Raw genomic sequence first — 15,811 nt, 5'->3', positions numbered from 1 at the left:
GCAGCAGCCAGCACGTGCCATCCAGCTGCTGCTGGACTACCTGTACTTAGCTGAGGATGACAGGAGTTATAGTTGAATTGCTTTAGTGCACAAGTTAGTCATCATATGCCAGTCAAATTGTGGGGCGCTTTTGTGGGACATGTTTGTTTGCCTACTTTTTTACATCACAGTTGTAGAGAAGCTGGCTGATCTGATGAAACAGTTAGGTCAGTGTGTGGAACACGGTTTTAGTTGGACAGACAAGTTAAATCAGGCCTGGCCAACATGTGGCTCTCCATCTGTTGTGAAACTACAAGTCCCAGAATACCCTCCAACTAATCAGCTGGAGAGCCACAGGTTTGCCAGGACAGAGTTAAACAGTTGTCAGTTGGATGGTTAAAAATAATTGTGTTTGGTCACCTTAAAGAAAAAAAAGGGGCGTTAACAGCAGAAGTTTATATAAAAATGATATTACTTAAACCGTCCTCCAGTAGTTAATCCTGTAACCCAATACTGCACAAATACAATGCAATAGCACCAGGGATATTTGACAACTGGCCTGATAATGCTGCATGCCTCTCCTAAAATGACGACACTCAGACATGGAGATGACTGCCTTCAGCCTTGTACTGTATGTTATATTGTCTGTTTGCAGTAACTCCTCCCCCCCCCTCATGCTGCCTTTATGCAATCAACTCAACCTATGCAGCAATGAATGTATGGCATCTACAGAAAGTCATTACATTTACTTGAGGCTACTTGTAGTTTTCATAAATTAATTATGTAAGGTTTATACCACAAGCCTACTGGACACATGGAGCAGGCACTAAAACTGAATCACTTTCCAATTAGGGCCCGTATTCAATTAGCCGAGCTGCGATGTTTTCACCGCATTTGCGTGTTTTTAGAAGATACTTTTTCAGTGCGTGCTCCCACTTATCTCTATTTAATACCAAAAGACGCGAAAATAGGCAAACAGGCGAAATAGTCAGAAAGCGAAACTGGAGAAATCAGTCCGTACCCCAGAAAAAGTTGCACTAACATTAGAAATCAATATAGAAGTGTCCAAACAGCCCTAATAAGTGTTGTGTGTTCTTAAAAGGCAGTGTTCAATTGTTTTGCCCCCTTACACGCCCGACAGAAGCTATTGAATTATTGCGCGATCAGCTGCCGGTGCACCATTTCAGCTCGCAGCCCCGGAGAGGGGGGGGGGGGTGCGAGCTGAAATGGGAGGTAGCAGTTTTACGCAGCTAAACCCAACCACCATGGCCAAGATCAGCGTGAAAATGGGAATCAATTTAATAGCGCCCCTCGATCTCCTGTCACTTTAGAAGGGAGATGCGGACCACAAAGACAACTGAATAATGCCCAAAGTGTCAGAATTGGATGCTATATGCATAAGTGCTGAAAAAGATAGAAAATGTATCTTTGGAAAAGTAAGTAGAGGTCAAATTTGGGGTACATATGCTAGTACCCATTATCATGTCTCTAATGATTTAAAAAATCTGAAAAATACACCTGTAGCAGCCTCGTGCAACCCCAAAAACACCTGTCCCATCCATATAGCCCCCAAAAGTACCAGCCCCCCCACTTTTTACCCATTTTCCAACACTTTTTTTCTTTTTTTCCCCCAAAATTGACACGTCATTTTGAAGGTCTTCTCAAAAAAATTTTTTACGTTTTTTGGACTGACTAGTCATTTGGGAGGGGGGGGTCCAAAGGGTTCTGGACCAAATCCCAACATTTGCACCCAAAAATATAAAACTTTGCACTTCCAATTCACCTGCCTATACATAGAGAAACCTTTGCCTTTTTTTTTCCCAGCTTACGCGAAAACTCTTGGGATTGAATATGGAGAAGTTGAAAACTGGTGAAAAGTCCAAATCGTCTAAAACTTTTTGCGTCTAATTGAATACGGTCCTTAGTGGCAAATATAGGAGATCGTACTAGAGTCCCAGCCGGCAAGCACTCAGCTCAGATCACAATGGTGCCAAAGAGTTGTAATCTGCTGACCAAATCTATGCACATGCCTAATGATATAATCCGCTTTGGTCAGATTATTTCAAGTATGAATAGTTTTGGGGCTACTCACAAGCCTCTATATGACCCTCACATGTGTGAGTGCATGGCCAACAAATAAATGGGGATTTGACATACAGCCAAGTAGCATTTTATACAGGATTTAAAACGCAAAAATTAATCACTATCATATATAGTTCTCTCAGAGGAGAGATCATTCAGGCATTAACTGGTATGGAGAGATATAGATTGGTGGTGTCCAAAATTAGGACACTAACATGCAACAAACTAGTAAAATCCTATAAAAAAAAACAAACAAAAAAACACAGCAACTGAACGCAAAGTGTACACTATCGAAACAAACAGTTACCAGATATGTACACTCCACTAATTACAAGTTATTTTCAACTAAAAAGAAGATCCCTGGAACAAAACAGCATATTTAGCCAAATTTACCAGAAGGTGGATTTATTACCAGTTATTTATATAGCGCATACATATTCCGCAGCGCTTTACAGAGAATATCTGGCCATTCACATTAGTCTCTGACCCAGTGGAGCTTACAATCTATACCCAACAAGATTTGTGAAATACTCAATTTACTGTTAAAGGCAACCAGACAAGAGAAATTCTCAGCACATATCATTCCAGCTTCCGCAATTAAAGACTTAATTTTAAACTTAAGGGTTAAAATAAAACCTAAAAGTAATTTTCATTCCTTAACCAAAAAAAAAATATATATATATATATGATAGGCTTCCTTAAGATAGAGGAGCAAATGCCACCTGTAACCTCTAAATCATTTTCAGCTAGACACAAAAACCTTGTTAAAACACAGTGCGGTACTGACGTCAATACAACAGACAGGCTGCACATTACAGGGCAAAATAACTGGTTAAGAAATCTGCAGTTAAAGCAGCAGCCACTTTCCTACTACAAACCTTGGTTAAGTTGGGTTTCTGAAGACCAGACACGTTTCATATACTTAGATGTATTCAATGCTATTAGCTTCCAGTAACAATAGGTTAGAAACACTCAGTGCTTCACAGTATACGCAGTCCGTGAAAAGCCAGTAAAATACAAAATGTCCATTTGGCTCCTTCTACAGCAAAGGGATTAAGTGTACAATCCCCAACCACGGATAGATGAGGTTTTAACAGGCTTACCAAAGGCAGCACATCTACCACAAAATTACCATGAACAATCAGGGACATTTAGTAGAGAAAATCTAAATCCTGCTATAGAATCATTATTGCAGATATACCATCTTAAATCGCAGACAAATGCAGACCCATTCACTTAGTCTCTCCCCTCATTAAGCACCATTCAGCAGGATAATGTCAGGAGTGGACATGAACAGGGACTAGCAAACTTTTGCGCTCAAGTTATTGTTGGAGCAATTTACACAGATATCACCCATCTGACTGAACCTGCTGGGAGATGTAGTTCATGAACCGCTAAAAGCAAATACACGTGCATAAATATCACAGAAACTCTACCCAGTGCCGGAAAGCCAGAATAAATAAATAGGCAACAAATACTATATTAAACATGCCTCTGCAGATAATCCCAATCTTCAGATTTAGCTTTATAAAGATGGATTTGTAAACTTACAGATAAACATCGATAAGAAAACAGCATAGAAAGTAGACAGTGACTTAACCATTTGTCCACTAGATGCTTCTCTCTATGGGTCACAATTTATATTAGGATCATATACTACCAATAGGTTAGTAAATCATTTACTTATTATTATTTGTTAAATTAACAAACATTTCCTGATACATAAGCTGATGACTGGGAGAGTCACTGCTGTTATCTCATAGCGGATATAAATGTTATGTATTAGTAGTTGTCTTTATCTTACAGCAAATGTTAAATTGGACCACAAAACTTTACAAAGAATATAATCTAACTTAACTTGAAGGAACATTAAAAACTTAGACAATGAGTGTGGTTTTGGGCAAAAACATTAATAATCTGACCAAATATTGAAGATACATGCGAATACGAAAACAATACAAAATGACTATCTGTATGCAGACTAGTATCAGGCAGACCTTAAAGGCGACTGAATTGTTTAAGGCGCGCTAATTAATGGGCGCCCAATGTTGCAATTCAATTGTTTTTGGGCGCCCATTAATTGTGCTTGTCGTGCCAAATTAGACTGGGTTTAGCCACGTAAAACGTTTAAAGTCCTGGTTAGGGCACCTAAACAGCAGTTTGGGTACCCCAAAAACAAAACTTAGCACACATTTCTGCGCGCCACATCTAGAGGCTGAGAGAAGAAATGCTGGCGGCTGTCGCGCCAGAAAAAGAACAATTGAATTGCTCCATCGGGCGCCCATTAGAGCCGCCAGCAAAAACAATTCTCACCCCCCCATTGAGAGAAAACAGCTCATAAATCCTTATATATTCAGATATAAACCAATTGCCTACATTCTTTATAAATGATATAGTCTAAAGTTACTGTGAAGACGAAGCTTTAAAGATTTTGTAGTTTTTGTCAAACAAGGAAGGAAAGGGAAATATAAAAGGGCTTTTCAGGGCAAAGCCAATTCCATTCATGTGGTTAATATTTTGCTGTGACAAATACTGTATTGTGAGACAGCTCTTGTCCCTCAGGCTTCAAGGATAAACAAATGCACTTAAAGTGTTGGTAGCCTTACAAAAAAAAAAGCAATTTAACTATTTCCAGACTACAGTTTCCAACATGTAGCACTCTTCAGGAAAGTTCATTATCTGCCATGGTGCAGCTTGCTGGGTCCCTAGACTAATTAACACGTTTACAAGTCACTGCTTTGTTTTATTGTTTTCTCTTTTTGGCAGAAGCTCTGTCTTCCTAATGGATTTTCCAAATGGCATTTAGGGCTTCCAGGCAGTGTTACTGCAAGTCAGGTGAGGAAGCTCCAACAGGGACAATATAATGACACTCTGCAGCAGAGGGGGGCTCCTCGGTTGTGTGTACACACACACACACACACACACACAATAAAGCAAATCCAGAGAACTCACTACTCCCAAATTACAGGACTAAATTGCAAACGTCTGTTTTAGAGGGGGGGACATGGTGGGTAGCAATGCAGCAGACAAACATTTTCTTTTTTAAGATGGTGTTTGCACCAATATGGCATCAGTAACCCTCGCTATACTAGACCGGGGCGGAAGATATGACAGCATAAGGGAAACATGTTAATTTAATACTGCTGGGGTTACACACTGCACAGACGTATGGGGAGGCTTGTGGCAGACTGATATTCCAGATGCATTGATTTTAATGTGTACATTATTCCAGATAAGAGATTGTGTTGGAAAGGCATTCAGACATTCTCCCCAGCCTATAACCACGACAAGCTTACCAGTGTTTGGACATGCACTTCACAGCTGATAAGACTGTTATTTTTAAAAGATAAATTACTGTTTAAAAGTTACTATCGCATTAGGTTAACAAGGGTTAAACTGCCTCAAACAAGAATCTCTCAGGAGCCAAGAAAATCAATTTTTAGAAGGACATTTTAAAAAAAGACTAATATACAAAATGCTACTATTAACACCCTTAATGCGAGGATACTAAGGAAAGTCTTGGATAGAAAATAATAAGGGAATATTATAGAAAAGACGTTTCATCTAGTAAGAGCAGGATTACAAAACACAGCAAGGACAGGGACACAATCTGAAAAACATGCTCAATTTCATTGTAGTTATCTTCTTGTTGCTAAGAAATCAAAATGATGTGACATGTACCAGTACTACAGCATGACAAGGGTTAACAGACATGTAGTACAACAGGAGCGCACAGAACCAGGAGAGCAATTTGCTTCTGCGTAATGTCTGGCCCACATGCACGTTCCCCAGAGCAGTGCCCACATAAGAGCCAGTTACTAGCGCTTCACTGGAAATCCATACAAAACGGCCTGGAAAATGGCTACCAAGGCATGGCTTGGCAAAGAAGAGCTTCTAAGAAACTTGCCTTAGGGGATTTTAAAGCAGTTTAGTGAACAAGATGAAAAGTAATGCTGTATTATTGCACACACTTGTAAACTTCTCACTGGAGATTAGGGAGTCACAGGACCCAGCAGCATGTACGTCAGAAATGCACATTAATTACAGGTTGGGACAGTCATTTCTAAAGGGGAGTCTTTCCAGTCTGAAGAGCCTGCAACTGAAACGTTTCTGCCTTAACAGAATACACATTTCAAAATGGAAGATTTAACTTTCAGTTCTCCAGTCCCCCTGGCATGCAAGGTATAACACCCAATGGGGAGAAGTACCAAATAATGTACAATGCCAGCAGTATAATAACTTGCTTAGCAGAAAGTAAAAAAACAGATCTATGAAGACTGAAAACAAAAAATTTTTTCTGAAGAACACCAAGTATAGACACTGTAATTAACGACAGGCTCTAAATGTATAAACCAAAACCTAGCAACTATATTATTAGCACTGACAATAAAATTAAGCATTGGACAAAATGTCTGGAAAACAAAAAGCAAAAAGTAGCAAGTTCAATACATAGCACAAGCAATTGTTTTTAACGCTGCTCCTGTATTCATCTCCATTAAACAGAAGTCACAAGTGGTGCACACAATATTGAACCTCCCCCTGAGCATCCTGTGAACCGTGTCTGCTTGGTAGAACTTGTCACATTCTTTCAGTGAAGAACGCGCTAGAGGAGGTGGGCACGTCATCCCCTGGGGTGCCTTATTGCATTTCGTCTCTAAAGACAAGTGGGAATTGTACAGAGCAAGCTACCTGTAACAATGACATGCTGAATATTAATCTGTCAGTCCCGGTTGCGCGGTATAAATTTAGTCGCTATGCAAAGCATTGGAAGAACAGACTACACAAAATAAGCCTGTATTGTAAGTGAGAGCTGGAGCCATTAAATTCAGGTGCTGCAGAGTGAAAAATATATTGGGGGGGGGGGGGGGGGGAGAAGAGGATTGTCACGGCTGCAAATGAGAGCTTGTTAGGAGAACGATCCACTCCTCTTGCAATCCTCCTACCACACATTGCTAACGCAGCACAGGGTAATTACCAGACAACTATTGTCTTATTTACCGCAAGTGTAACAGAGCCATTGAAGCAGCAGAAATGTCATTGCTTCCTAAAACCACATGCTCCATATCGAACCTTGTTTACGGCTGTCAACCAATTACGGCATCCAAAGACAAATGAAAGTGCCATAGCCCACAGGGAGTAAAGGGTTAATGTGCCACGCCTAAAGTTTTGGAAAAAGCCCACAGGATATAGAATGTCTCAAAATAAGAGTATTTCTTCTTCTTAACTGCTCTTTAAAAACCACACATTAAGCTTTCAGAAACATGCCGTAAAGCCATTACTTCAACACGCAGAACAGAGCAATTTCCATTCTAAACCAGCTGCAACACGACAGTAACAATTCTATAATTGGTGGAGACTCACAGGCCACAGATATAAGAGAGACATTTTATTGTTGGGGAAAGACTGAAAGAAAAATCAAAAACATGTGCAATATGATTAGGACACACAGGGCGGAATTCAATTGATTTTTAGCGCCCGATCTCCCGTCTAAAGTGACAGGAAATCGCGGGGCGAGATTCTATTAGAATATCGCGACTAAGGAGGCCGGGTTTAGCCTTGTAAAACAGCTACATCCGACCAAAGTGCTGGGCGCGATCGTGAAAAGTGCAGTTTGAACGGCCAAACGGGTCACTTTTCGTGCATTTCAGCTCGAATCCCACAGGGGGTGCGAGCTGAAATTCCGGCGCAGGCAGCCGATTGCGCCCGAGTGGAGCAATAACTGAATAGCTCCGTCGGGTGCGTAGGTGGCTGCAAACAATAGAAATCCGCCCAGTTATTCCCTTTATGGGTAATGGCATTAGAATAAGAACTTTACAATTATTCATGTAGGCTATTATGAGATGACTTAGATCAGCGATAGGCAAGCTGGTACATTTTGGGGGCCGCCTTCAAAATTACATTACTCAACCTCAGTAATAAATTAAAGCTATACTTTTAATCAATGAAAGACACCTCTCTAATAACATATCAGCAGGTATTATAAAAAAATTTGATACAAAGCAATATAAAAAACAAAATGGGACAAAAAAAAAAAGCAGCAAATCATTGGGGACTGCAAGTGAAGACTCGGAGGGCCACATGTGGCCCTAGAACCGCCTATTAATGTTTCAATTCTACGGCAGTGATAGTTGTCAAATTAAAGTCAGACGCGACAGCGAGTCACTAGAACGACAATTTATTCTAAATTCTGTTCCATTGCATGAATCCAGTCATTTTTATCTTGACAAGCAATCAAATAAACAACTTCAGGATAGAATGAAAAAAACAAAAACAAAAAAAATAAAGTAAAATTTATATATATATTTTTATTTTTTTATTTTGTTTTAATAATTATTATTAATGTGTATGCCAGAATTCAGTAAAAGCCAATATTATTTGTACCAACAATTACAAAGTATCAACTTGAAGTGGAAAGTTGAGAAGTAAATGCCAACTAACGTTTCCTACAGAAAAATGCTTGCTAAGAGCTCTGATTTTTTTTTCGAAAGCTATAAACTACTTATGATTCAACATTTGATACCAATTTAGCAGAAAAGAATGATTCGTACCTTTTATTTTTAAGTTGGAAATCAATGAGATAAAGTCAAAATTCTCTTGGTGGGAAAGGGGTGTCCGGCTTACCAAGGGACCAGTAAAACAATTATTGCATATTCTCAGTCTGTCAGAGCCCTTCACTTTAATTAGGTATAACGAAACTTCCTTGCAGAGATTAAATACCCATATATGCACACACATTACTACTGCATTGTTGTTCTTAAAAAACTAATACAGACTTCAACAAAATAAACTAACAAGACTAGAGGGTTGACCCACTGTTAAAATTGAATGCTCTAAAACAGTTATTCCCAACCTCGGTCCTCAAGGCACACTAACAGTCCTGGTTTTAGTGATCTCCATGCTAAAGCACAGAAGGTTTAATCAAAATAACTGAGGTACTAATTAAGTTGCTTCTGCTCAAGTATGGCTATCCTTAAAACCTGGACTGTTAGTGTGCCTTGAGGACCGTGGTTGGGAACCCCTGCTCTAAAAGGTAGATCGAGCAGTTTGCATGACAAAATGGCATCTTTTCTACCTCCTATATACAAAAATGCGGCAGTATATGATTTAATTTTTCTTTAAAGCCCCCCACTCCCCAGTAACTTAGACCACGATACAATTCATGCATAGTAGCAGACGACGCTGCAAATTATACAACGGTCTGTGTTTGCTTTGAGTGTTTAAATGGGAGAAGGCCAGTAATCAGATTCAGCACAGAGTGGACAACTAAACTTGGCGAAGTGTGAACACGTGACAAAAAGTTAAAGATGATGGAATTAGGGCAAAGAAAAGTTTGGCCTTGAAGCCTTACAGCTGTTCTCTGGATGCACGGTTTGTGGCAAAAAGAAAAAGTATGCTATTCTTTTATAACTACACACACTAATTATTGTATGCCGAGTAATAAAACAAACATTTAACAAACAACTGTACTGGAGTGAATATTTCCTTTTAACAGGAAAGATATTTGGTATTTATTCGCCTACTGTAAAATGTAATGATAATTATAAGTCACACAGGAGTTATGTGACCAGAGCCCCAGGCAGAGTGCTTTTTCTGCAGTTCATAGGATCTCGGAGGTAACTTATAATATCCATTATAGTTCACAAGAGGTACCCTAATGAACAATTAAGTGATGATCTCAAGAATGGACTGTTTATACAAATATTTAGAGGGTTTATATTTTATTTTTTTACAAATATTAGAATCTGATGCACATTATATACAAGTAATGGCCTAGTAATCTTGCCGCTCCATTAGAATGAACGGTTCAGACAAGTCCAAACTTCACTATTAAAATCGTAGGCCCAGAATCCAAACACCGGAAAGATACACAGCAAGATTTGTCCCAAACAGCACATATAGTAAATAGTAGTGTTACCATCTTCCCACCATCAGATTGCTAGGACATTGCCAAACAGATGACAAAGGCTACAAGAGAAGTTAGCAAAAAATAAAAAAAAATAAAAACACATTTGTATATGCTCTTGCTGTGAAAAGTGATGCACAGCAATGCCGAGAAAGAGGAGATTTCTTTATTAGCATTTTGATAAAGCAAAAAAAATTACCAGCTACCCTGGGTAGCGCGTAAGCCTGGACCTAAATACAATGTATGTGCTTTTCATAAAATGATTGAATATTCATTAACTACTTTAAGGTGCCCCCCAGAATGATACTTTATTCCTTTAATATCATGTGTTAACATAGCATGCAGTCAGAAGGCTGGGAATGGCACCTTTGCAACTCTGTAGAGCTCCCTCTGGCAGCACACGGTTTTATTTTCAAATACGTTATTTACAAAGACCCTTTCAAGGTGAAGCCCCAGCCACACCCAGTACGTTTACACTGAGTGGCATTTTAACAAGGACATATATATATTATATATATATATTTTTTTTTTTTTTTTTTTTTTGCAATCCTTCATAATGGGAGCCAACATTATCTCGTAAGCCTCATACACTATGTATGAAGCTTGTACCCAGAGACTGTGGGGAGGACTTGTTAAATGGGATTTGAAATGCACAATGCAACAACCAGTGCATGTACTCTCATAGAATCAAACTAAGAGCCAGTAAGGCAGATTTAGAATAACTACAAACTTAAACATGGTCTACTTAGGAGATTAAGTATTACAGTGCCTTTGGTTAAACCACAGCAACTATCACTGTGACCGTCAGATCCATAAAGGTTGTGTGTGACATGGTAAGACCACTGCCATATTGCGATGCCAATGCTCAACAACCACAAGGTGCATGTCCATAATAATTTAATTATAAGTATAAAAACTGTTAACCTTATTGTATGATTATTTAATAACATGTTAACACAAAAAACGTAAGAGGCAAACTAATATTGCTGAAAACCACAGACAGAAGTCTCACTGACTCAAATTATTGTTGAAACTGCACAGAAAGTGGTATTCAGGTTAGGAAGTGGCATTCTATAAAACGTGTACCTCCATATATCTATGGGCCTAAACATCCAAAATGTTATATAGTGTCTAACAAATAGTAATTTCAGTTTTCTGACTACCAATATAGCTGTGGATGTCCAAGTAGCGCTTTTAACATAGGCCTTCCATGAATGGAGGATAGCCATATGTGTATATACTCAATAGCAGCTATCGCATCCACATTGAAGCTACAAAGCATACCCCAGGAGAAAAGTTAGCCTGTGGCATGGAAGACTAATTCCAATAGGACTGGCTTAGATCGACATATGACATCATTCTTTATATTCTGCTCTCCACACACAAAGCCCAATATTGCATCTCGGCTGCCCTTCCAATAAACAGCACGTCACCAATTTCCACTCAAATTTATCAATTCATTGGTTTACAACGACTTTCACTTCTTTTTAGGAACATAAGACGGATGAGTGCCTGGGTGTTCTTAGCAGAACTGTAACATTTATGTGCCCATACCGCCATGCCAAGATTTTCCTCTATATGCCACAACAGTTTTGAAATTCTATGTTGATGCTACTATACCAACATATAATAAAGAGATTTACAAACCAAAGCCATTTTTTTTTCCATGTACTAGACTATGGGCCATAAAACTACTAAGTTTTAGAGTTTACTGTAAGGCTTTAAATGGTTCTCTCAACTTGTGGCTAAAACGGATCACAAACTTCTTCACAAAGATGATTTATCCAAGTAGGATTACTGGTGGTGACTGCATAAAGGGTTTATGGGGAGAGGGGTCAGTCAGCGGCACATCCATGGTCAGCAGTTACACTCACAGCATACACTGCACCTTCACTAGAAAATGGAGACCGGTCCTTAGCGCCTGACCCACATATAATAAGAGATCCAGGACCCTAACCCTACACAAGGCAGCCAAACATAGCTCACAAAGGATAAGGTCTTACATAGCTTACAACTTGGATGTACTGTATTATTGCAGGAAGTTTCCAGTACCATGACTTCGCTATGCCTATAATATGTTCACACAGTGAAGAATCTCACACTTCAATATATAGGATTTATTCCCTAACTAGAGACACCTGTACGGGAAGAGTGCGGTCATTACTCCAGGCATCCAGCTGCTCACACTCCGTACTTATACTACTATACATTATACAATCACCTATACTATAGAGTGTTATGTATCACCCTGTGCACCGTGACTGTAGGATACTAACTGGCATGCCTGGGTGCAGTGCTGTGCGCCTCATCTGCCTGATGGTGCCCACAGCACTGTGATACCCTGCAGCGGCAGGTTGCTGGGCACAGGCATGTTGGCGGCGCTGTACCCGGAGTGCCCGGGCTAGGGATGCGGCACCGCACCAGGGGCCACGCTCCAGGATCGGGGCTCCCGAGTAGCAGCCTTACCGCGGGTTCTGCGAGTTCCAGGTCACCGGCTCCAGGATCTTGCTGAGCACCGCAGACACCCGGCACAGGGCGAGCAGGAGCCCGAGCCACGGCCGGACACCCTCCATGCCAATCCCCGCCGGGTCACAGAGCCTGTCCCGGAATATCCGAACTTTTCCCGTCCAAGCACTGAACCACCCCAAAGCTCCGTCAGGTATCCGCCAGGCTTCCCATCCCCTAGGTCCGGAGCGCTGCTTGTAATCCTCCCCAACTCCGCTGATCCCGGGGGCTCCTCACGGCTCCATGTAGGGTCCGTTTTATAATTGTCCTCCCACGGTCAGGACGTCCCGCAGCGACCACTTCCCGTGCTCTGCACGGTCTCCCGCGCTGCCGCGTCCGTACAGCAAGTGCTCCGGGCACGGTCGCCGCTCTGATGCCAGATTTGCAGCAGCCCAGTCTCTCTCCTCCGGCCGCCCGGCTCAGACTGATGCACACAGGGCGCCCGCCGCTCGCATCACCCCCGCCCCCGCGGGTGTGGCCTACATAATCACGGCGTCCGCCAATGTCAGTGCACCGATGAGTGTCCCGGAACAGACCACGCCCCCCCGCGTCTCGGGGAAGGCGTTGCGTTTACAGCGAGACACGCCCCCTAGAGGTGCTGAGACCCGAACCTCTATGCTGCTGAGAGCAGGTCCCGACTCTGCTGCATATTGCAGGGTGTCACTCAGGCAGCTGCAGCAACAGTCATCCAGGAGTAGCCCTAATCAAGCACTCATTATCAGGCACTCCATATAATAATAATCGGGTAGTAGTGTCTCTCAGTAGAAAGATCTGCAGTCTCTCTCTCTTGCTGGAATGCACACAATGCTGGGCTCACTCTATGCCTATGGAAGCTGAATTGGTGTGATTTACTGACTGCTTTTACCGCTGTAATGTGGCTGGGGAAGGGCTGGGACTGTGCTGTCACTGAGTAGTCTATTTTCACTGAAACTTCATTATTTCAGCCATTTTCCCCCTCACAGAGGTCCCAGTGTGAATTACACAATGGACAGGTCATCTTCTGACTTCTGCACATTGTCCCCTCCCCTCAGTCTCACTCCTTTCTGCTCCCTGCACAATGAGAAAGCTCTTTTCAGCTCTGTGTAAACTTGTTAGTTTAGCTTCTTGTTATTCTACACCCTAAATAGGCAACCGGTGATCTCTCTCATGTGTCCTCTCACCTTTCAGTTCCCAGGAAACCAGAATTCTCACATTTTATTACAACAATCTTAGTGGCTTTCTTTCTTTCTTGTACTGCAGTTCTGTGGACACTTAGGAGGTGCTCTCCTCATGCAATTTACATGTCAATGCATTTTCATATACTATCTATACAGGGATTATACAGTATCCATTGTTTTCTCATAAGCAGTTTGCTCAAAACACACAATTTAAATAATAAACCATAATGCAATATTAACAGATATAATTGACTTAAGGATTATTACTCGGCCTTCAAAAAGGGGGACATTAGCTGACTGGTCTATTAAAAATCCCAGCACATCAATAATCGCAAAAGTTGAACTTTCCTGTTACAAATTTATTGTGTATATATCCCAAAAGTCCATTTAAGTTGTGATTTGAAGATCTAAAAATATAATTTTAAGACAATGAAAATGTGTCTGACAATGGATTAAATACAAGCAGAGGTCGATGTCTACATGAGAAATTCATTATAATTGTAGTATGAAATGGCTGGACTGCAGTTGCAACAAAAGTCTACCTCAAAATCATTAGTTATTATTCTAATATTTTTTTTTAATATGGGGAGGGGGTGTATACACTACATGTACCATAATTGAAAAAGCATATAATCATATATAAAGCCAATTATTTGTACAAAAACATTGTTGCATCTATGGTCAGCTTTAGATTGTAATGTCACAGAGCAGACATCTCTCTTAATTTTCCATTTTCTTTGTAATTTTGTACATTTTAAAGTACTGCACACATTCAGATTACTGTAGTCATACAATAATAATTCTATTTATATATATACTATTAGGTATTACAAATAACGACACCCAAGTGCTTGAGAGGGTGTATATTAGCAATACAATTCTATGGCACCAATGCATATTCATGACAAGGTTATGTCGACATGTTTTCTCTTAGTTATTGATAGAGGATAATTACTATTTCAGCAGTCATTAATTATGATTCAGTAGTCTCTTAATATTTAGCTGATTAGACTCACACAATTTGATTTAAAAAAAAATATATATTTTTGGAGCTTCTGAAACTCTGCAGTGACACGTTTGAAACATGGTGAGGTCTAAGTTTCATTGGTTAATAATGACAAGTTTATGGGCATATTAAAAGCTTCCTTTATTTTTAGGTCATATTAGGGGGATTAAAAGATGCCCACGTGACTGTTTTATGTCTCTGATTTATAAGCTGAAATCCAGGTGGCTGAATATTCTTGAGATTTTGTTTGTGTGGTTTTGTTTGAGTGAAAGTATTTTTATTACAGACAATTCTGCTTTTCTTCCCCTATCCCAAAGTAATTGTGGAGTATTTCACATCAATATTTCAGTATTTAAAATAAACATTATGTAAAATAAAATGCTAAACACTTGCTAAACAATTTTGTTCACAATATATAACAAATAAAACAAAGTAAACATTTTTGTTAAAAAAATGTAACAAACAGTTTACGTGAAAAAAAGAAACATGGTATTTGTTGACTGTACATTTACATAAAATTTTTGGTGCTTTCATTAATGAAATCAGCATACTCCTTATCTGGGGTTGTATAGCAATACACAAATAATGTAGTTAACACAAAGAACATAAACTGGTTATTTTATTGTGCTAGCTAATTGAAAACAATTTGTACCTAAATGAGGTGACAGAAGACACAGGTCTTTGTAGGCCTAAATATTTGGGTTGAAATTACAGTAGGGAATGTAAATGAAATGTGAGTTTAGTTGTGTTTATTTGTCAGTTATGGAGAGTAGTAGATAGACAATACACTGAGGTCTCCTCCAACAGGTTCCTAATGCACTATTAGCTTTCCTGGGGAGGGAGAGTAAGAATGTAAGAAAGTGCTAAAAACTTTGAATAAACAGATTAGCAGGCAGTTGTGATTTGTGAAGTCACCTCTGGCAATGCGCGGAGATGGGGGATATATATCTGCAGGCTGAGGGAATGTATGTGATGAGTGAAGGAAGTCCTTTCTGTTATTTATCTGATTTACAAGCCATGTCTTGGTTAGTGGTCCCAGATAAGGATCTCACAAGCCATTGTGAGGTGTGAAGGTAACAGCTTAATAAAAGACCAGCTTTTAAGGTAATATGAGGATTAGAAGCTCTGATCTTTGGCATATGGAGTTAGATTACAGACCAATGATGAAGAGTTAACCAA

General features: G+C 40.0%; 1 protein-coding gene across 1 annotated transcript in view; it reads right to left on the bottom strand.

The window, feature by feature from the left end:
- EFNB1 (ephrin B1) overlaps positions 1-12,905 on the bottom strand; it is a 68,593-nt gene extending 55,688 nt beyond the window's left edge. The window contains exon 1 of the mRNA XM_088471156.1: positions 12,431-12,905. Within this exon, the coding sequence (XP_088327282.1) occupies positions 12,431-12,537 (107 nt within the window). The 5' untranslated portion in view covers positions 12,538-12,905. The remainder of the gene's footprint in view (positions 1-12,430) is intronic.
- Between the last annotated feature and the right edge of the window lie 2,906 nt (positions 12,906-15,811).

This window comes from Taudactylus pleione, unplaced genomic scaffold (genome assembly GCF_031769625.1).
Source record: "Taudactylus pleione unplaced genomic scaffold, aTauple2 ptg000111l, whole genome shotgun sequence".
Lineage (NCBI taxonomy): Eukaryota > Metazoa > Chordata > Amphibia > Anura > Myobatrachidae > Taudactylus > Taudactylus pleione.
This window is presented reverse-complemented; position numbering and strand designations above follow the sequence as displayed.